Source organism: Trachurus japonicus, chromosome 3, assembly GCF_045865225.1.
Source record: "Trachurus japonicus isolate A0001 chromosome 3, Traja_1.0".
Taxonomy (NCBI): domain Eukaryota; kingdom Metazoa; phylum Chordata; class Actinopteri; order Carangiformes; family Carangidae; genus Trachurus; species Trachurus japonicus.
In genome coordinates, this window is record NC_140909.1 from 41,045,653 (window position 1) to 41,069,351 (window position 23,699).

Consider the following 23,699-nt stretch of genomic DNA (forward strand, 5'->3'; position numbering starts at 1 on the left):
ATTGCAGAAGCTTATTGAAATGATGCCACAGTAAATGCATGCTGAAAACAAAGCAAAAGGCGGCCCAACAAAATATTAGAGTGTGTGACTTTTTTGTTTGAATGGGCAGTGTAGTATAAAGAGAGTGATTGTGGTCTATGGTACTGTACTGTACTATGTTGGCAAGTTTTCATGTTGTGTCTCATTTTTGTGTGTCCCTGAAGCAGTGAGCAGCCTCCTGCCTACGTGAAACCAGGGAACATTATACAATACAGTCATGTGATACACATGCACTTCTTTTGCTTGGCATGAATCCCATTTGCTGCATGTTATTTCATTCATAGTGGGTCATCATGTGTGGGCCAGTAGAGCAGCAGATGATGAGGAAAACACAGTCTCACTCCCTCAAAGTCATTCATTCAGCATATTAAACATCTGCAAAGGAACATCAGTCTTTTCTTCATCATATAACTGTGCATTAGCTGTTACAGTTTCATTGACTCAGTCTATCTTTTTTTAAAAGTTTAGGATCTTAAAGTTTTAGAATTTTTGACTTTGTTTCAAAATAAAAGGAAAGAAAGTTTGACCTCGGTATTGATTACCATAATCCCAAAAAGCACAAACCAGGACTCTGGAATTTAACCAGCATGAAATGGCTCACAGCCCTGAGGAAATGTGCGTGACTGGTTTGATGCTGTTTTTAATAACAGTATTTCACCATGAAACTGGAAAAGGAAAAAGTCAGAATCAAAAGGCATGAACTCAGAGATACTGTATTTACAAAGAAAAAGTGGAAACCCACCAGAATGCACCTCTGCCATTAAAGTGAATTTTTCCTTTGTTAGCTCTCTGAACAAATCAACACATTAACACGTTTACTTTGCAATCAGTTGGATTTAATTTACGTTTTGTTGCAAAACCTCTGGGTCATTAATCTTATGTGGAGAGTTGATCATTTCCAAATATTTTCAACTGAACCATAGGGGTTGACCATCCATCCCTCCCTCCCTCCATCCCCATGCAGGGTTGTAGGGGGCTGGAGCCAGTCCTGGTGCTGTTGTACACCCTGGCCAGGTCTGCAGTCTGTCACAGGGCTGATATACAGAAACAAACAACCTCACACATTCACATTCACACCTATGGGCATGTTTGGACTGTGAGAGGAAGCTGGAGGACACATAGAGCTCATAACAATCCACTCAGAAATTAAGAATCAGACCCAGATCCACTGCCTCACAGCTCAGCCTCATAGCTGTCCATCCCCCACAAATGGTAGAAATTGTTGCCTTTCTGATCAGCAGTCCAGTGTTGTTTGATATACTAGCTCATTAAGCTGTAAACCTAAAGGTGTCTGGTTCTGTCTAACACCTACAGAGGTCAATAGTGTTTATCCAGTGTCATGGGAACCACCAAATCCCGACCTCTTCACTGTAAAACATGACCTTGCTCTTTGTCTCCATTTAACAGATATACTGCTGCGTTAAAGCAACATAAGACCTGTCAAAATGAAGTGTTTTCTCTGTCCAGGCAGCATAGATTTGTTTACTGGCTAAAGTCAGAGACTACAGTTGTGGATGAGGTTCCACTGACAATAGCTTTGTAGAAAAGCCCTCTGGATGTTTGCAGTGCGAAGAGCTGTAGTTTGACAAAATTGTAGAAAGAGTCAGCAGCACATCTGATTGTGTTGTGCTCTTGGCGGAGGGGATTACATTAATTGCTCAATACATGGACAAGCTTGGGATTTGGGATGGTTTCTATATTGATTTGTTTATTTTCTCATGAGACAGAACCAAAGAAGGATGTCAGGACAAATCTCCTGGCAGGGCTGGCTAACTTAGTGATTGTTCTGTTGCTTCTGAAAAGATTCTTCCTCTTCTTCCTCATGATGACTTTTTTTTTTTTTACTGTAGATGTCTAACTTAAACTCAGCCCTGAAAATCACTTATCTATCGTATATCTTTCTCATCTTTCGCTTCGTGTTAGCAATCCCATATTATTATAAAAAGCAGCTCAGTCAATTCCATTTGAAAATTGAAAAGCTGAAATAATTTACATTCCTAAAAATCATCAGATCGTATGACTATTTTAGCCACAGTGTAAAATGTCCTCCACGCATTCATCACAAAATGCCAAGCAACAGCAGCAGGAACAGCCGAGACAATTGCACCAATCAGCCGTGAACTCCTTGATAAACAGCACATTTGACCTTTAGGTGTTATCAGTCTGCACAGATTTTTTTCTTTTTTTTTACCATTGTAGAAAATAAACATCTCCATATTGTTTTTTCTTCCGTGCTGCAGGTCAGTCTGTTGTCGGAGAAAGTTCCTTTTACATTCTCACTGAGCTGATATCACTTTCTACAGTGAGAGCCCTACGAGCTCAGCGCACTGCAATTGAAGAAAACAAATTCAATGGGGGAACAAAAAACCACAAGCAAATACAGAAACACACAGCATGGTCCAAATAGTTCCGTCTGACTTCTTTATGCTGTATATCTGCATAGACACTTTTATAAAAAATTTGAGGGGTTGTTTTATGTGACAGTTATGGACTGGCAAGATCAGGAACCTCTCAGATTGTATCATTATGGGGGATAAAAAGACAAAAATATGAGTTTATTTGAACATTGGTGTATAAGATTATAGGGATAGTTGAAGAATATTCTTGCCTATAGGGTGAAACAATAGGTCTGTCTGCCTACCAGCACCTCTGAAGCTCACTAATTAACACATCTACAGTATGCTACAGTTTTAATCCCCTGAATGCAGAGGCAACATGATGTGTTTATGGGGCTCATGACTGCCTGATGACAGGATCACAGCATGTGGCTTTTACACTGGTTTGCCTACAGATCAAACAACAATGTGTCGGGTAATGAGCTGTGGAGTTGCTACTGGGAGGGTTTTGTTTTACCTCCAGGCACTGCTGCCTTTTCAGTCCAGATGGTAAATTTTGCAGATGCACATATTAAACATAGAGCATGATGCAGACAAGACAACCAACAGCTACTTGGAGGGAAGCTGAGACCTGAACTCATGCCACCAAGACCTCAGGTCATTGATACAGTGACTGTTTTTCAGGAGGCAGGGATGTCATCAGTCCTTGCTGATAACTCCTGTTTGTAATTCTTTACTGAACACCTATGGGGTGTGTTGTTATCCATTAATATTAATGGCTTCTTTATTCCCCAGTCTCCGGTGAACTTTGTGGATTCAGACAATTTATTCATATAAATACCTGGTTGAGGAAAACTCAGACAAGAGATTAGACAAATACAACCTGTAAATCCATGAACTACATTTGTACACCTGCAGCTATAATAATTATAATGATCAGAAAGCACCAAATGCTGCTATATTTAACACCAAATATAAAAACAAGGTAATCCTCCAGTTGCACATTAGGTTACTCAAAGTGCATGTTTTCATTTGATTCAGGGTTCAAATGCAGCATTTAAGCCCAATTACTGGACGGCTAAGTGGGAAAAAGCCTCCAAACATGTTCATGCTTAGAAATCCCTGCAAAAATAAATGTATGGTAAACAAGATGTTTGAAAAGGCAAACAGTAATATTAATCTCTCTTTGCTTTCCTAGAACGTGTGCAGCACTCTGTGGTGCACGGTAGGAACAACCTGCCACTCAAAGCTGGATGGAGCTGTGGATGGAACCAGCTGTGGCGAGGGCAAGGTACTGTACGTCCTCCATGTAACGTCCATGAGAGCAGTGAGAGATGGGGATTGTGCTGCTGACTGAGAACATCGATTTTGATGTCGACAGCTGTCAGTCTTTGATTTCTCAACAGAAAGACTTAAAGGGATAGTTCAACTTTTCAGCAAATTGGCCCATTGTCATAATCCCTCTGGTGGACAAGTTGTGACCTGCACATTCACCACGCTATGAGATAATAACGGAATGTTATCTTGAGATTGCTTGCCGAAAAACTGCCCCCGGCAGGAACACATCAGCGGTTTTGCATGAATTAACGTTCCGTTATTATCTCATAGCGTGGTGAATGTGCAGGTCACAACTTGTCCACCAGAGTGTTTTGGAGTTGTTGGATTGTGTATTTGATGAGTTTGATGAGGGAAACCAATAAATCCCATGAGCCTCCGTAGCGTAGCTCTGAGCAGCTCACGGCTCTGCTCCACCGTTCTAAAAATAGCTTGCACCGACAATTAAAGGTAACAAACCTACTGCTATGACTACAGGGATTATGGCAAACAAAAATGTTGAACTATGCCTTTAAGTTTTTATTGCAATTTTTACTTTTAACAGTTTCTCTGGGAAACATGACTTTAACAATGCCCTTTAATTTAATGGTAAATAACACTAAGAGATAATGATCTAGAAAGCAGAAGCTTCACCAATAACCACTTTGCTTTAGGTTGTTTTCTTTATGGAGAGGCAATAGTTACTATAAGCATGTAAAGTTGCCTTTATATAACATAGTTAATGTAGTGCATGATAGTCCTAATCCAGAAGTCACACTCTGCTTTGCTCTAAGCAATGGTAATTTTGTTGTTTTCCCTGAGAGTTGATTTAGTACTAAAGCAGTGTTTTTCAACCTTGGGGTAAATCGAGTTCAAATAAAATGAAGCATATAAAAATATCTGAGCTGGCGCATCTTGATTGACAGCTGCGATCACATGACTGCACATGATTGCAGGGTCGCCAGAAATTTGGGATGGCCAAATGGGGTCACAAGTCAAAAAAGGTTGGGAACCACTGTACTAAAGTATGTGCATTAGTATTACTATGGTAACAGATTAAAACCACTGAAAGCTGCATTTGATATAAAGCACTGTAGAATTACACATCAGTGCTGTGTTCAGATGAAAAAGATCTGACAAAACTTGATCAGTATCTTCTCAGCTCTCATTCAGAATGCAGTGGTACAAGTTTGCAAAGCTTTGATTTGTACTTATTCTTTGTTTTTGTTTTGTTTGCTTTTTTGCCAGTGGTGTTTCAGTGGGGAGTGTGTAGCATTCGGATTATATCCTGAGAGTGTGAATGGTGGCTGGGCATCCTGGAGTGAGTGGTCGGCCTGTTCACGGACATGTGGAGCTGGTGTCCAGAGCGCCCAAAGAGACTGTGATAACCCAGTGTAAGTGTCAGACGTGAATGCTTCAAATTAAATGCTGTCAGGTTCACTGGTTTTTAACTCTTGTTATGTACATGTGAAGAATAAGGCAGAGTTCATAAAATGTACATACATTTGTACTGTATCAGAGTGGAAAAAAAAAACGCCTAAAGGTCGTTATGTATAAGTATTTATCAATCTGATAAACATAACATGACATCTCAGCTGAGGAGTCGTGGAAAGAAAATACTTAGTGAGAGCCTGTCATGTGTAATGCAGTCTCTTTGTGTGAACATGGACATGAACACACATGGACATACAGTACATGAGCAGGTGTTTTATTGATGTATAGGAAATGAAAGGAGCATTGACAGGTAACTATATTCACACATTTTCATACCCCACTGATAAAACAGTTTGTCAGTGGAGCTCAAACTGGATGTCAAGACAGATGTTTGCAAAAATTGCAGTAAATTGCAGCTTTTGGTTTGACTTATGTATACAGTGTATTAAGGCACAGCTGAATGAAGGAAACCAGATTTGTGTTGCTTTGCAAGTCACTTATTTATATTGTTCTCAAATGTTGATGTTTGTTCTAACTTTTACAGTCCAGTCTCTGTCTGGCTCTACAAAGTTGTCCCTCCCCTTTTATGTGAGATAAAAGTGTATTCTGACTGGATTTAGTCAATCTGGAAATGAACTTGTGTGATACATACTGTAACATCTTCATATCACGAGAGGATGTGTACACATCCTCTGGATATACAAACACATGAATTTCTAACAGGTATTAATCTTAATCTCAATATATATTTAATGTATTTGTGCACATTTAAAACAACATGCATATTCAAATTCTATATGTTTTTTTTTTCTTGTTGATTTTTTATTCATTGTAAACATGTCATGGCCCATGTTGTAGTTGGAAAAGTAAAGTGTAAAAAACTATTGTCTGTAGAAATTTGGCCACCAAGGGAATTAAGAGTAAAACCTTATATAATGTAACTATTTATTAAGCATCAGCATTGGCCTTCCAAATGGGAGCAGCTGCTAAGAGCAAGAGTGGTGTCTTATCAATACACCACTTTGTTCTGTCTGTGTCTGCAAAATGAAGTGACCTAAATAAAAAAAAGCCTTTCATGCCTATCATGCAAATGTAACTTCAAATACATATCTTTAACATGTCAGCTCTTCACTTCACCATTTTCACCATATCATAATTGTTGTCTTTAATTTGAAAGTCAATGAGCAGCATTGAAATTACAACTTCTCTGACCATCTCACAGCCCTAAGAACAGAGGAAAGTATTGTCTGGGAGAACGACGGAGATACAAGATCTGTAACGTCAGCCCGTGTCCACATGACCTGCCCAGCTTCAGGGACATGCAGTGCAGTCACTTTAACACCATGCCTTACAAGGGCAAGTTCTACAAGTGGGAGGCAGTTATCAACAGAGGTGAGCACATCAAATCTGACTTTGACACGATGAAAAGCGTACCCTGACTTATTGTAAAGCATACTGTATGTTCATCCAACACACCTTTATCTTTTCTCTATAACTCAACGACCAGTCAACCCCTGTGAGCTGCACTGCCGCCCACTGAACGAGCACTTCTCTGAAAAGATGCGTGATGCAGTCACCGATGGGACGCCGTGCTATGAAGGCAACAAAAGCCGAGAAATGTGCATCAATGGCATCTGTAAGGTATATTGGACCTCCTATTCCATATATTCTCTGATAAATTATTCATACATCATGCTGTCTCTTCTTCCTCCATCCTTTTATTCTGCTCATTGCATGGGTGCTTTGTTAGTCATGCAGTATGTTCAGTTGACCCTCACCTTGTTCTCACTGCAGGCGAGTGTTGTACGTTTGACATTCTGCATGAAAATGAGCTTGTAAATAGAAAAATGTGGTGGCTGTTATCTCTTAAGATAACCACCTGCTCTTGCCTATCATCCTGGGCGAAAATACCAGTCACTGATCCAGATACTGAGTGGACAGTAATCACAGACCTTAGCCTCTGATTTCATGACATTTTGTGACATTTTTGTCAGACATCCGCATGCTCTCCACCTCACCTGCCTCCTTTTGTGTTTTGGAGAGTTGATACAACATTTAAGGCCAAATAATAATTTTGTCGTTCATATTAAAAAGAAGATCCACATATAATCAAAGAGAAGAAATAGATGTTTTTTGTGTTCTTCATTAGATAGTCCTTTAAAACACTGACCCAAGATAAAAGGTTAAACTATGACTACAAATACAAAACCTGCGCCCAGGCAGTACAATGTGTAATGGAAAGTCTAATGCCAACATTTAAAGGTGTAGTTCAACATTTTGGCAAATTGGCCCATTGCCATTATCCCTGGTGGAGCAGAGCCACGAGCTGCTCAGAGCTACACTACGGAGGCTCATGGGATTTCTTGGTTTCCCTCATCAAACTCATCAAATACACAATCCAACAACTCCAAAACGCTCTGGTGGACAAGTTGTGACCTGCACATTAACCACGCTATGAGATAATAACAGAACGTTACCAGACAGAGTTGTTTTAGAGATAAATGCAGAGACTTCTTGCTGAAAAACTGCCCCTGACGGGAACGCGCATCAGCGGTTTTGCATGAATTTACCTCTAAAACAACTCTGTCTCATAACGTTCTGTTATTATCTCATAGCGTGGTGAATGTGCAGGTCACAACTTGTCCACCAGAGCGTTTTGGAGTTGTTGGATTGTGCATTTGATGAGTTTGATGAGGGAAACCAAGAAATCCCATTAGCCTCCGTAGCGTAGCTCTGAGCAGCTCACGGCTCTGCTCCGCCGTTCTAAAAATAGCTTGCAACGACAATTAAAGGTAATGAAGCTACTCCTAAGACTATAGGGATTATGGCAATGGGCCAATTTGCCAAAATATTTAACAACAAAATCTTTAACAAAATATGACTTTGAATGCTCAGTGTCTCCTAATACCAGAGTATTTTCTACACTGCGTCATTAGCAGCTTTGTGTAAGTGAAAGATTTGGCTGGTTCCTTCACCACTTCCTTTGTTTAGACTTTAATTACATATTGTGCCTTTAACTGCACCAGTCGGAAGCAGTGCCGCAGCATGGGGTGTGAAAATAAAGATAAAGCAGCACAGAACACCAGTCAGGGGCTTTCACTTGCACCACCTGCCATGTGTGAGTGAGTCAGAGGTACATGAGGCGAGGTGAAGGCGCAGAGTGCTTTGTGCTATTCGTGTGGCTTTTATAAAGGGATGTACATGTGAGCAGATGCTGTACAAAGGTTATTCCAGTTCCTATGTGACTGACAGATGAGAACTATTTGTCAATCAGGAAGAAAACATGAGATTTCAGTCTTTTTTAGCCATTGTTGTGTAGTTGCTGTAAGGTCTACTCTGTAGATGTGACCTTGCGGGATTCATTTTGTCACATGTTTGTTACAGAACAGAGGATGTGACAATGTGATTGAGTCCAGCGCTGTGGAGGATCGCTGCGGTGTGTGTCATGGTAACGGTTCAACCTGTACAACTGTGAAGAGGACGTTTGAGGAGAGTGAAGGACTTGGTATGTGTCTTTCCAATGTTGGTTTTGGCAGAAGACATTTTGACATGTTAAATCCCAGAACAAATGAATTCCATTTAGCTCAGGGATCTAGGAAGCTTTCAGTTTAGCTTACATGGCTCTTCACACGGTTGTGAGTGAGGAACTTTATTTACAACCAGTACGTCCTCACAAACTGCAGTTTGACTATTAGGAGACCATAATAAATCAAGATGCAGCATCACAACTGACAAACAGCCTGAAAGGAAAATCCCCAGGCATCGGTTTGACTGACAGCTGATGTCAGAGCATCGCAGAATGTGACTCATGGGAATGACACAAATAATGCAAATTTTTATTGTATGCAGTCATGAAGACATGTTGTTCATCGATGTATAGTATATGCCCAAAACAATAACCCTCTCACTACAAGCAGTTTTTCACTGTAGTCATTAATTATGTGTTTATACACCAGCCATCACTTGTAGGAGCCTATAAGGATGAGTTATAGTCATAGACAAATACATTACTAAATGTTTATGCCTGTAATATTCTTATGAATTGACATGAATAACATCAGTGCTGTTATTAGTGTTGTCATTCATTTCCTCAGGCTGCCTACATGATTTTCAGTGTTATGAATCATTATTATTTATGAGACAGTGAAGCTGTTCACACGTCCACCAGATCAGCTGTTATTATAAACATTATACATTCTATAAAAGAAAAACTTGGTTCTCCACCCCAACCTCCTCTGTCCTCACTCCTCACCTCAATGAGGAACATTAAAGGGATAGTTCACCCTAGAATGATATTTCGCTCATTATCTACTCACCCTCATGTTGACTAAGGGCTGGAAGAATTTTCAGAGTCCACCGTCCCTTCTCTGAGTTACAGGGGGTCTTGGCGTAGCAGTGCATTTCAATGCAACGGTTGCAAAGGGACACCAGAGCTCTTCGTAAAAAAACACACACAAAAAAACATCCAAATACCTCCATGATGCTCGTATGTAATGTCCGTCTTGTGCTGAAGCCCCAAATTGCGTAATTGTCCCGAAAAAAATTAAATAAGTCCACATTCCAAGCATGTTTGTAGCATTAGCTCCTAGTGTCTGTTGTCCGGCTCTCCCGCTGCCAGCGCGCATGCGCAAGGTTCGCCGTAGCTGCTTCGTCCTGTTGCCTGAGTTCCTCCTCTGTCCATTCTGGCTCGTACAAATACGGCTCAGCAAAGAAATGCAGCTCGTCCTCGACATCAAAATCTTCAGCCATGGCTAAAATATGTTTTAAGAGGCCAAAATTGCACGAAAAAGTGTTGTCCCGGTGCAAGGCAGGCTATTACGGACTGCTTCTAGTCCTTCGCCGGGGTAAACAAGGAAGCGAGTCGGTCTCAGTGCGAACCTTGCGCATGCGCGCTGGCAGCGGGAGAGCCGGACAACAGACACTAGGAGCTAATGCTACAAACATGCTTGGAATGTGGACTTATTTAATTTTTTTCGGGACAATTACGCAATTTGGGGCTTCAGCACAAGACGGACATTACATACGAGCATCATGGAGGTATTTGGATGTTTTTTTGTGTGTGTTTTTTCACGAAGAGCTCTGGTGTCCCTTTGCAACCGTTGCATTGAAATGCACTGCTACGCCAAGACCCCCTGTAACTCAGAGAAGGGACGGTGGACTCTGAAAATTCTTCCAGCCCTTAGTCAACATGAGGGTGAGTAGATAATGAGCGAAATATCATTCTAGGGTGAACTATCCCTTTAAAGGTATTTGAACATTTACAGATCATGGACTTGATGGAAGAACAGAGTCATTCTTAATGTTATTCTGAACACATTGTTCAAACGGCTGCTGTGATTAAAGCAGAACAACCTGACAGATAAATGTTTTCATGAAGTTTTTGAAGATCATTGTCTTGGCCACAAGAAGAAGGAGCGGCTCATGAGGAAGATTTTCTGTTTGTCGACTCTGTGCTTCAGTTTCACTCTCATAAGACATGGTGTCCTCTAGGCTACGTAGACATTGGACTGATCCCTGAGGGAGCGCGTGACATCCATATTGAGGAGGTGGCTGAAGCTGGCAATTTCTTGGCGCTACGAAGCGACAACCCTAACAAGTACTTCCTGAATGGCGGCTGGACGATCCAGTGGAATGGAGAGTACAAGGCGGCTGGGACAGTGTTCACCTACGTGAGGACTGGCCACCTGGAAAACCTGACGTCCCCGGGGCCCACCATGGAGCCACTGTGGGTTCAGGTACGACTAGACAGCCTAACTTAAAGGAGACATATTCTGCCCCCTTTCCACAAATTAAAATAGTTCCCAGGTGTCTTAAAGACATGTCTGTGACATGCTTTGGTCAAAATCCCCCAAGGATCAAACATCACAGCTCTTTTCATCCTCTCAAAACAGCCCTGTTCAGAACGGCTGGTTTCAGTGTCTGTCCCTTTAAATGCAAATGAACCACTGCTTGCCCCGCCCCTTCTACTGGTACCAGGTAGGGGTGGTATTATTCAAATTCGAAAACTAGTTACATCACATGGATTTCAACCTAGGGAGCCTGAACATTACATATTTTTTGTCAATTCTCACATTTTGGGGGCAGAAGGCAAGACAAACACGTAAATATATGTTAAAGAGCCTTCAAATAGTGATATTTCCATAATATGTCCCCTGTATGCTTTGAGTGTTTCTTTGTGAAGAGTGGAAACTGCCCGCATGTTCAGAGAGAAATTGAAATGAATTTCTGTCAGCATGTTAATCACATGGAAAAGAAGTGGCCAACAAAACAACAAAACAAACCCTTTGGTGTATGCTAGAGATGTGTCTTGTTTGTTTGCCTACTCTATAGTTAGCACACAGCTTTAACTTGTGATCCCACAAACATATTTAAAGCAGAAGTAAGTGATATATTTGTGTTAATATAAGTCTTAAATAGTTATATCTTCCGACAGCAATCACTTACATAGAGTGTTTGGTCTGAAACACGGGTCTGTCAGTCACTCTGCTCTGCTCTGAGTCGAGGAGAAAACATTTATCGTATCCTACAGTTTTTATCCAATGAGGAGAGAGAACGGCATGCAGGGCTGTGTGTGCAGCCAAGGGACGCCGTGAATGTGGCGACGTAGGGACGAGGACTGTTATGGTGCGTTCAAGGAAACTCGTATTTTTCCGACCGTGAAGTCATACCAGTTCGATCTGGTACGAGTTCACCGGTCGGAAGTTACGAGTGGCCGTTATAGTGACTTTCACCGGTAAAACAGGTCGGAAAAACACGAGTGGGTTGCCTGAAATGCTACAAAGTCGTAAGTTGTGACTTGAAGCTGTAATTTACGATTTCAAAAGCCTGCCTGGAACGCAGCATTAGCGAAAACGACCGGACCACTTACTTCTGCTTTAAGTTGTGTTTCCTGGAGCATCAGGGCCCTTCCTCTGAGCTAGTATCCTCTAGCCCAGGGCGTATGACACAGAGAGACTGTCAGGAAGCAGAAGCTGGGATGGATACGGATTTTGATAGGTGAAAAAAAAACACACAAATTGGAAACGGCATAATAAATGTTTTTGTTTTTTTGTGGTTTCAGTGCAGTAATGTACTAAAGCAGAAAGACAATCAGAGAGCACTCTGCACATCATCACTGATTTGAAGACCTTACCTTTCTACCTCTGTCACCTTTTTAACATCCTCTCAAGAGTCAAACATCTCTATTATTGTCATATTACACAAAAAGCCTCCTCCTTTTAAGCAGGAACACAATCTAGAAGATATTTTTGGTTTATGGTCTGACTATCTTACCCGGTAGTTTTCTGTGCATTTGGCAGAATATGTTGTTGATGTCGCGTGTGTTGTGTGTTAAAGCTTCTGTTTCAGGAGACCAATCCAGGAGTGCGGTACGAGTACACTATCAGTTTAAACATTTCAGAGGACGACGACGTCCCCGTGTCCCTTTTCTTCTGGAAATACGGTTCATGGACTGAATGCAGCGTTACCTGTGGAGCAGGTAAGAGAAACAACCACTGATGGCGGTTTGTCAATTCATCAATTGATGTCTTCAAGAACCAAGTGCATGGTTGTGTTGTAGCACAAAGGTGGGACCAAAGTTTCCATAATATCAGAATTTGGTCAAAATTTGAATAAAATGAAAGTGTGATGATACAGTGCAGGAAATAGTTCCAAGAGGTATTTCTCAGTAGTTTCCCTTCATTTTCTATTTTAAAATGAATATGTTATAGTGAGAAGAAACCCTGCTGCCCTCTTTTTGTGGACAGCCTGTGTAGAAGAAGAAGGAACATCCCTTGTTATGAAGCCACTGATGATTTTTCATTACAGTTTCCTTTTGTCCTTTTGCGACTCTTAGAGTGAAATGTTGTCATTTTACCAGAATGACAAAGGCAGTGAAAAGGAATTTCTCTGTACAGTTTTTAGATTATTCCAATGTTGACTTAGAGTCTGAAAAAATTTAACATAAACCTGCTTCAAACACCTGAAGTTTAGTGAGCATGTGTTTCTTTCTAGGTTTTTTACTTACACACACAACAATCAGATATTTTCTAATACTGCTAATTCAGCCTAAGAGGAATGCTTTAATTGGCATTCAGTTATTTGATCCTAGATTCTGATTCAGTCTTAATACAGCCACTGTGTCTCCTCATTAGTGTTAAATAAGGCATGTAGTTATTTAAAAATGGCAACAACAACAAAAAGATCTCCATCCATCTCAGGTGTAGGAGGTTTATTTAATTAAAGGGTTACCTCACTGTTTTCTCACCTGCTGCTCTGTCTGCAGTCTTCATTGCCTTCACCCATCTGTCCCCAAATCCTCCCACAGTTTGCTGTGTTTTTCTTGTTTAGTTGCCTCTCTGCACAGTGTGAAGCACAAATTAGCTAAACAGTTTTGATGTTTCTGTCTTTTCAGTTTGCAGGTTTGCAGATGTAACATCTGTGTATGTTGGTGGAAATAGTTTTTGCCTGTGGGCTTGTTTTTGTTGGTTTCGAACATCGCTTAAATCTCTCAGGTATTTGGAATCAAATACTGATCTGGTGGGGAAGCTTATTACTGTAAATACTTTACATACTGTAATAGCCATAGCATCAACACTGGCTTAATTCAGTATCCATCCTCATTATTATTGTGGGGGAAAACCTGGTCTCCTCATGTGATATGTTTTCCTCACCAAAATCAACCCATGTCTCCTGGTCTTTAGAAATTCCACTTTCTATTCCACTTAGCCAAATATTAATTAGCATTAGCATTTAAGCGGACAAAGCCCAGATTCAAAAGGCATTGGCAAGAAGCAGGATCTACCACAGTGTGAGACTGCAAATCAGTAATTGTTCAAGTCGCCAAAAAGGCCATGTAATCCACATGACTCTGAGTGTTCCCATGCAGTTTCTTTTCCTCCCACCTCAATCTGGCTTTCCATCTGAAGGAGCTACCTTGTCCTTTATGTGATGTCTTTGAAAGTGTAAATTAGCTATCAGACACACAGCGCGGCCCTCAGCGGGCCCTGAACAGGGGACACAGTGAGGTGAGAGGTGTCTCCTGCTTTGATGGGATGGAAATCCCCTCAGGAGGGTTAGAGTAATGATGGAGAGAGGGATCACAGGAGGAGATAAATCTGTCACTGCCTTAGGAGACAAGCTCTTTTATGTACTGCTTTGTCTAATGCTCTCTTAAACCTGGATGTGACACTTCTCAGAGCGGCAAACAGGAAAATGTGTTTCTGTCCAGTTTATTTTCTTTCAGATGGAAAGATTTAGAATCTGCTCAGGAAAGACAGAAAGGTGGTTTGTCACAATGTGATTTTATAACATGTGGGTTTAAGATATTTATAGAAATGGGAGACCGAGCTCACAAACAGTGGATTAAAGTTGTGTTTGAACAGTTGCATTGATGGTTGTATTTTTATTTGAAAGCCTTCAAACATGTGTGTCGACTTACCAGTCATTTGCATGTTTAAAATGTGCAGTTGGTGTAAGTGTTTAGTGTTGGATCCATGGTTTATAATGTAGACATGTGTTGCTGTCATTCTTCATCACTGTTCCAGGTGTGCAGAGGCAGATTGTCCACTGTGTGGAGAAGACAACTGGGATAGTGGAGGAGCACTTGTGTGATCCTTTAACCCGTCCTGATGATAACCAAACCAGCTGCAGCAAGGATCCATGTCCAGCCATGTGAGTGAGCAGCATGCACACCCACACACTCAAAGGCAAAGGGCCTGAGCTTCTATAATATAATTATTCAACCTTACCAAACCCAAAGTTATGATAACCACCAGTCAGAGTTTTATTACGTGATTTTAGCACAAACAAATACAAATTTGAAATCATTTGATAATTGCAACGTATCATGTAAAATGAAACTGTATTTCCAACCACTGGGAAACACAGTTAGTGTCCATGGCCAGTTTAAAAGGAAAGATTACAAACTTTAGCATCACCTTCATCGCTCTAGATTTCATATACATGAAATTACACTTTTATAACAGCTACCAGAATACAGTTCAATATTAACAGGTGGTTTTAACTTGTGATGAATTTTGTCCTTTCAGATTAGCAAACCTTTTGCTTCGCTTACTCTTGTCTTGATGATTGCATTATTTTTTATACATAATGTTGGTGGACCATTCTGTAAAGGGAGTGAGAAGTGGGGGCACCTTAGGGACAGTGGTGACTAGAATAAAACTTATTTCCTCTTACATCTCTGCCTCCACTCTGTGATTGTATCTTGTTTTGTTCAGTCTCCCACAATGAAGGACAAATTACCATTATTTTGAAAGCACAACCACATCCAGACATGAGCTGGTTGGTTGGACACAGCTGGTCGGTTACTTCACTGAGATCAAAGTCTCACCACTCCTCAGATATTGTTACTCCCACGCATTTTATTGCATCAAAGTGATGCCTGTTGCCTTGGTATCAGTAGTAAAGGAACACAATTTACTCTCAATTTCCAAGAAACTTTTTTGGTTGTTGGCTGTTTTGTTTGTTTTTTTCAGATCAGCATCAGTTCCATTGTAACAGAAAAAGCACCAAGATTTGTTCATTATTTCTGTTGTTTACAATTATTGCTGGAAGGACAATGTGCATGTTGTTTCCTTAATGTCAGGCAGCAGCAATAAGCAATGATAAAAACCAAAGAAATTGGTTTTAAATGTGAACAATTTCATGAAAATAACAACACTTGATTTTTCAATTCAAGTGATCCGCAACAAAGCATTCCCACTGCTCAGTGTGTGTCACCTGTAGACAGCTGGAGCTATATTAATGCTGTTTGGAAATTAGCTATTTTGTGTGTAATGATTCTCTGTATGTAATGTTTGTTTTGACTGACTTCCTGTATAGTGTCAAAGTACAGAATTAATATAGTTTATCATAAACCAGGAATTAGCCACAGCCCAGTACTGAAATATATTATAAATAATCGAAATATAATTTTTTGACACCAAAAACTTTGAGTAATGCTGAGCTTTGAAACAAACATAATTTCATTTATTTATTTATTTTTAATTTATTGGTTTATTTGAAATGGGACTGCATATTCATGAACATAAAAACAATTATTTAATGTAAATATGCCGGATTTAACTAGAGAGCTCATTCCCATCCATAGTCCCATCATCATACACTGCAATATTGAAGAGCAACAGTCCCGGTCTGTTCCATTTTCTGTCTCTATTAAACTTTTACAAAGTCAACTTCTCAGTAATGGCTGTTGTGACGTTGGTGTTTTGCTTGTACCAGTGTTCTTCATCACTGGGCAGCTGAAGATTTTCAGGCATAATTTCAGTGAGGACAAACCAGAGACATTGCTATTGACCATAAACCACAGAAATACTGAAGACACAATGTGGACATTGTGTAGTGGTGTCCAATACAATCATACTCTAAAGCTGTAATTGCAAGTCAGTTGCTTTTTTATGCAGCTGCAATATATTGTTATTTTTTTCCCAGCAAAAGTCAACAATTAAATTGGAAATCTTTTCATCTTTTGTGTGTCTGTGTTCAGATGGTGGGCCGGGGAGTGGCAGAAATGCTCAGCAAGCTGTGGGAGCTCGGGTCTGACAAAAAGGACAGTGCTGTGCATCCAGGCAGTCAGCTCAGAGGAGCAGGAAGCCCTGCAGCCCAGTGAATGCGAACACATGCCCAAACCTGAATCGCTGTCCTCCTGCAACACACACATCCCCTGCCCAGCAGACTGGAGCACTGGCAGCTGGTCAAAGGTGGCTATGAGTTAGGATTTGGTTTGTGGACAGCAGTGCCATTTCAAAATTGTTCAAAATTCTGTCACCTGAAATTCTTACAGCCATCTTTTGAAAAGCTCTTCCTGTGTGGATTGTGATAAAGGGATACAGTAGTTTCAACATTTTGGCAAATTGGCCCATTGCCATAATCCCTATAGTTTTAGGAGTAGGTTCATTACCTTTATTTGTCAGTGCAAGATATTTTTAAAACAACGGAGCAGAGCCATGAGCTGCTCAGAGCTATGCTACAGAGGCTAATGGGATTTCTTGGTTTCCCTCAGCAAACTCAACAAATACACAATCCAACAACTCCAAAACGCTCTGGTGGACAAGTTGTGACCTGCACATTTACCACGCTATGAGATGATAACAGAACGTTACCAGACAGAGTTGTTTTAGAGGTAAATTCATGCAAAACCGCTGAAGCAGTCTCTGCATTTGCCTCGGAAACAAAACTGGGCAGCTCGCGGCTCTGCTCTGCCGTTCTAAAAATAGCTTGCAACGACAAATAAAGGTAACAAACCTATTCCTATAACTACATGTATAGGGATTATGGCAATGGGCCAATTTGCCAAAATGTTGAACTATCCCTTTTATTATTTACCCATCATTGGAAAAGTTGTTGTAGTTGTTGTTTTTGGCAGAACATGCAGCACAGACATAGTCACATCTTGAGAAATTTACAGACAGAGTTCATTTTAGTGCACATCAGATTCACCTTTAGTGGTCAAGATGATTTGTTATATAGCTGATAGCATGTAGTCAGCAGATTAGCTCAGACCCTCAGGCATCTGACTGGATGATCTGATATCACCAAGTAATTAACAGCCCAGGAGCGCTGTTATAACCAACTGGTTAAGGTTAGGGTTAGATCCTGGGCTGTCCTGGGCTGTTAGTTACTTGGTGATATCAGATCATGCGTAGTAACTACAGAGGTCATCATGACCTTTTGTAAACATCTCTGCTTTTCACACACAGATACAACTTGTTTAAAATCTTAATGAATTGACCTTTAAGACATTCCCTCATCTTAGGTTATTAGAAGCTAATGGGGGTCCAAATAAAGAGAGGCACATTTAGAAGCCTGTTAAGAGTTTTTACAGCCTCATTAACAGAGTTCATCGTGGGCTGAACTTTCTGATTCTATCTGATCCTTCTCTCACTTTGCACCTCATTATTTTAAGCCATGGTTACATCATGGCCTTAGCAGAGGTAACGTGGGCATAAGACTCAGTGTCCAAACTGAAATGACTGACGTTAATGGATCGACAACACATCACAGACAAAAAAGAATGTGTTCTTGCCATTCTCTGACTTTTTCTCTTACATCACCAGTGGCTTGACATTTGTAGTTCTGAGGTTTTGCTGTGAAATCTGGTCGACACATTCATGCCCCCCCCTCCCACCCTCCCCCTCGATGATTCACAGTCCCTGGGCGAGCCCTCAGCTTGTCTCCAAGGCCTCTTGCAATGAGCCAAACCTGAAGCCAGGACCAGGAGAGCAGTCATGTATAGATTGACAAGTGCGAACTCTCACTCCTGACTCAGGCCTTCTCTAATTGGTTCTGAAGTTTTTGAGGCTCACTTAAAAAACTTTAGGAGGGATTATCCCCGCACTGCTGCCAGGCTGTGGTCAGTGAGTCTAGGCAAACAGAAGCCTTTGGCAGCACATACAGTATCCACATTAGGATATGTTGTGAAGGATTTGTCTACTTAAAAATATATATATATAAATATATAAGTTTTTTCCTCCAGGAATACCATTGTGTATGTTGATGTACAGTGTTTTTAAAGGAATAGTTCACCAAAAAATGAAATTCTGTCATTATTGACTCACCCTCATGCTGATGAATACTCCGGAGTAGTTTTTTATTCCTCAAGGTGCATCTGGAGACCCGGGAGGCCGGTTCGTAGTCCAACCAAAACTTTATACTGTATGAGAATAATAGGGCCCCGACACAAAAACGTCCATAAAACTACACAAAAACCTTATAATATTCCTCCACACTGCTCGTCTGCTGCAATCCAAGTGTCCTGAAGGGGTATATTTCAGAGTTTACTCAAAATTACGTAATTTAGGACATTTTTACAGCCTAAACAGTCCTGTATTGTGCTCTGACTTTCAAGCACGTGAACGCGAGAGTGCGCACGAGGCAAATTCAATACAGGAATGTTTAGGCTGTAAAAATGTCCTAAATGACTATCCCTTCAGGACACTTGGATTGCAGCAGACGAGAAGTAAGGAGGAATATTACAAGGTTTTTGTGTAGTTTTATGGACCTTTTTGTCTCAGGTGCTATTGACTCTCATATAAGGATTTCGTTGGACTACGACCCCCCCTCCCAGGTCTCCAGATGCACTTTGAGGAATAAAAAACTACTCCGGAGTATTCGTCAGCATGAGGGTGAGTCAATGACTGAATTTCGTTTTTTTGGTTAACTATTCCTTTAAAGGGATAGTTCACCCTAGAATGATTTTTCGCTCATTATCTACTCACCCTCATGTTGACTAAGGGCTGGAAGAAGTTTCAGATTCCTCCGTGGCTTCTCTGAGTTACAGGGGGTCTCGGCATAGCAGTGCATGTCCATATAACGGTTGCAAAGGGACACCGGAGCTCTTCGTAAAAAAACACACACAAAAAAACATCCAAATACCTCCATGCTGCTCGTATGTAATGTCTGTCTTGTGCTGAAGCCCCAAATTGCGTAATTGTCCCGAAAAAAATTAAATAAGTCTATATTTTAAGCTTGTTTGTAGCGGAAGCTTCTCGAAGCTCCTCTTCCTGGTCCGTCCAAATCTCGCGTGATTTGCGCCGGCGTCAGCATGCGTCAGTGCGGTTACTGCGAATCACGCGAGATTTGGACGGACCAGGAAGAGGAGCTTCGAGAAGCTTCCGCTACAAACAAGCTTAAAATATAGACTTATTTAATTTTTTTCGGGACAATTACGCAATTTGGGGCTTCAGCACAAGACGGACATTACATACGAGCATCATGGAGGTATTTGGATGTTTTTTTGTGTGTGTTTTTTTACGAAGAGCTCCGGTGTCCCTTTGCAACCGTTATATGGACATGCACTGCTATGCCGAGACCCCCTGTAACTCAGAGAAGGGACGGAGGACTCTGACACTTCTTCCAGCCCTTAGTCAACATGAGGGTGAGTAGATAATGAGCGAAATATCATTCTAGGGTGAACTATCCCTTTAAAGCCAACCAGTGGACCCATGTAATCAGTTTTGTTCTCCCTTTTCTCTCTCTGTAGTGTTCACTGACTTGTGGAAGCGGAGAGCGTCACCGTAGTGTGGCCTGCTCTAGAAACACAGGGTCCGACTGTGACCCCCAAAAGAAACCCGTAGCTGTCAGCACCTGTTACATTCAGGACTGTCCGCAGGTTGTGGATAACTTTGGAGGTATCGACTGGTCCGGAAGCGGCTGGTCGAGCAAAGAGGTGCTCAACGAAATTAACTCAATACCCGAAGCCAAACCTCCTCCCAAATTCAGCACCACCAGAGCCCAACCAAGAAACCACAATGACCTGAATAACATAGTGGAGGGAGATTTTCACTACCACAATAACATTGAGAACATCGATCAGAACAGTGTTCAAGTTGATGACTTTTACTACGACTATAACTTTATCAACTTCCATGAAGACTTATCGGACGACTTTGAGAGCGATGGGAAAGATCAGACATCATTAGACGCTCCACAGGAGGACGACCTGACCCGCAGAGACAAAGAATATGCCATTATTGAAACTACAAGAGCTCCCACAGCTAATTCAGCTATTCCCACTGTTTCAAAGACCACCGCTGTCATTCTGAACCCTGCAGAGCCACAGACCACAGATCTGGACAAGGTGAAGGACGGTGAAAATGCAGCAACAAAGGAGCCTGTTCAAAGTAACTCTGAAACTTTGGACGACTTCCTGTCTGAGGATTATCTCCTGCCAGTGTCCACCACCCACTCCCCACCGATGTCTACAACTCAGCATTCACAAACACTAAAAGAGACACACGACAATGAGGGGTGGCTTGAAAGCAGCAGCGCAATGCCTAGTCTGGATTCCCCGACAAAGGAGCCTACACAGGATGTGAAACGGGAACAATATGGGGAAGAGGCCGAAAATAACTATGTCAATTCCACCGAGGAGGAAAATCCCATGGTGCATGTCACTGTGACACCAAAGCATGTCTCTCCCACTCCCAGACATCAAACAATAATTAGTTCAATTGACTCTATCACAGTGAGAGCTCGGGAGACAGACATACGTGATGATTATGAATACAGCCTCGGTGAAAAAGCCACGCCAGATGTCTCAGTAGAGAGTCCAGAACCCAAAGGCTCTCCCACACCAGAGACTATAATTCAGGTCAAGACTGAAGTCCAGCTGGATAAAAGTGTTTCAATACCTCAAGCAACCGGTCAATCAATAATATTGCCTACTGCCTTCACATTGGAGGACTTGGATCGAACTTTTAATTTGTTATATGGCACTAGCAGGGATAACTCCTGGGATGCTGACCTCGACCTCAGTACACCCTCGCTTCCTGCCTCCCAGACATCCTCTCCTCTCCCCACTCCCTCCCTGCTAAGCCCAGGTAACCGAGAGGCCTCCGAGGACTCCACACTGTTAACTGGAACAGAAATCATAACTCCTCCAGACCTGGAGGGAGACACTCAGCCTCCTCCAGCTGATTTTCCGCCAGCTCAGATGGAACAGACGCCAACAAAACCTGCTGTCACCGAAACAACCGGAACAGGCTCCACGTCCCCAGAGCCGCCGCCGTTTGATTTAGCTGGTTTCGACTACAATGAAATAGTCGTCCCCCCAATGATGAACGGTAGCGGCGGCAGCGACCCCGGCCTTTCGCCTCAGCTTCCAACAAACTCAGCAGCCGCTCCTCAAAGCGGAACAACACCGGCAAAGCCCACGGGCTGGCCGACACCTGCTGTGCTCCTCCTGCCAACCCCTCCCCCCTCCTCGGCCTCCACACAAGTCGCCACCGCTGCCTTCTGGGTCACCGGCAACTGGAGCGCAGTGAGTCAGCACCAGTCCACACACCACTGAGCCCCAGCTGCATCTCACTATTTATGTCTCTGTCTGCCTCTGTTATGTAGACACATGCATCCTGTTTGGGTCTCTGCACATATTGAGCTAAATTCTTTGTAGATAGAATTTCACCTGCTGTCAGTGAAACTAATGTCAGTTCATAGTTTGAATTATTGTCGCAATTTCTCCTCTCACCCTCCCAGTTCAGGAATTTTCATTCATTTACATATGAAAATGTGAGAGGATGCACATTGCATCCGTGTGGGTTATTATGTATTCTGGTGCTGTTCGTGGGTCCAAGCCCAAATCCATGAAATGTAAGCAGGTCTGTCCTATTACTACATGTGTGCTCAGTGCTCCACCAGCTGTGGCCTGGGTGCAGTCTGGAGGACGTTGGCCTGCAGCACCGGCTCAGACTCCGACTGTGATCCAGCCAAGAGGCCTCCACCAGCTCAGCGCTGTTATCTACGTCCCTGCTCCACATGGAAAGTTGGAGAGTGGACTAAGGTGAGATGGTCATGTTTTTCCAATTCTGGGAAAAATTGCTTTTTTATGCTACTAGATTTAGGCCTACTATTTGTCCTGCCACTTTGGTCCAGACTGAAATTTCTTGCTTTATCGTGCTTTAAAGGAGACATATCATGCCCCCTTTCCACAAATTAAATGATTTGGTCAAAATCCCCCAAGGATCAAACATCACAGCTCTTTTCATCCTCTCAAAACAGCCCTGTTCAGAACGGCTGGTTTCATTGTCTGTCCCTTTAAATGCAAATGAGCCACTGCTTGCCCCGCCCCTTCTACCGCTCCCAGGTAGGGGTGGTGTTATGCAAATTCAAATCCTAGTTACATCACTGGAAGACAACTGAGGGAACAGCTCATAAAACCACATGGATTTCAACCTAGGGAGTCTGAACATTACAGATGTTTTGGTCAATTCTCGCATTTTGGGGGCAGAAGGCAAGACAAACACCCAAATATATGTTAAAGAGCCTTCAAAAAGTGATATTTTAACTTTTAACATGAGGTTGGAATCTGGGGTTTCGAGTGAAATGTCTACTAGAGAGATTTAGTGGAGGTATTGGCGCTCCCCCTTGTGTAGGCCTGTAATGCTTCTCTCAGTATCACTGTCTCTTCACAGCACCACAGAGAAGCAGTGAGGTGGCTGCATACTAAAATAAATATTTTAAATAAACACTGTGATGAGTTCCCAGATTTCAGTTTGAAACTGAGGCTGTGTCCCCATCTAAGGATGAGGGGATTTACGCTGAGCATCACCAGCTGTCCCCGCGGTTCCTGTCACCTAGCAACCATGACAACAGAGAACTTTTTTTCAACTTGAGGTTTTATAGCCAATGGTTCAACAGTCATACCGTTAGCTGTAGAACTGAGCCCAAACATGTAGGCTACTGTAAGTGTCTTTCTCTGTAGGTGTTGTTTGCTTTCTTTACCAGCACACAATAAACTTTGGAGGTCGTGCCGGTGTGACAATATCAGTTTCTAAATGCAGCCTGATAGCAGCCCCTGAATTATGTGACAGCTGCAATGGGGAGGTTTAAACTGAAAGGGATAGTTCAACATTTAGACAAATTGGCCCATTGCCATAATCCCTATAGTCATAGCAGTAGGTTCGTTACCTTTAATTGTCGGTGCAAGCTATTTTTAGAACAGTGGAGCAGAGCTGTGAGCTGCTCAGAGCTACACTACGGAGGCTAATGAGATTTCTTGGTTTCCCTCATCAAATTCATCAAATATACAATCGAACAACTCCAAAACGCTCTGGTGGACAGTTGTGACCTGCACATTCA

At 41.9% G+C, this 23,699-nt stretch overlaps 1 protein-coding gene across 1 annotated transcript in view; it reads left to right on the plus strand.

Moving 5' to 3' along the window:
* Positions 1-23,699, plus strand: part of adamts7 (a disintegrin-like and metallopeptidase (reprolysin type) with thrombospondin type 1 motif, 7) — a 96,302-nt gene that overhangs the window by 50,058 nt on the left and 22,545 nt on the right. The window contains exons 10-20 of the mRNA XM_085772825.1: positions 3,574-3,666; positions 4,938-5,083; positions 6,346-6,515; positions 6,631-6,764; positions 8,508-8,628; positions 10,614-10,858; positions 12,459-12,600; positions 14,648-14,774; positions 16,609-16,822; positions 20,104-21,882; positions 22,249-22,401. Coding sequence (XP_085628951.1) covers positions 3,574-3,666; positions 4,938-5,083; positions 6,346-6,515; positions 6,631-6,764; positions 8,508-8,628; positions 10,614-10,858; positions 12,459-12,600; positions 14,648-14,774; positions 16,609-16,822; positions 20,104-21,882; positions 22,249-22,401 — 3,324 coding nt within the window. The remainder of the gene's footprint in view (positions 1-3,573; positions 3,667-4,937; positions 5,084-6,345; positions 6,516-6,630; positions 6,765-8,507; positions 8,629-10,613; positions 10,859-12,458; positions 12,601-14,647; positions 14,775-16,608; positions 16,823-20,103; positions 21,883-22,248; positions 22,402-23,699) is intronic.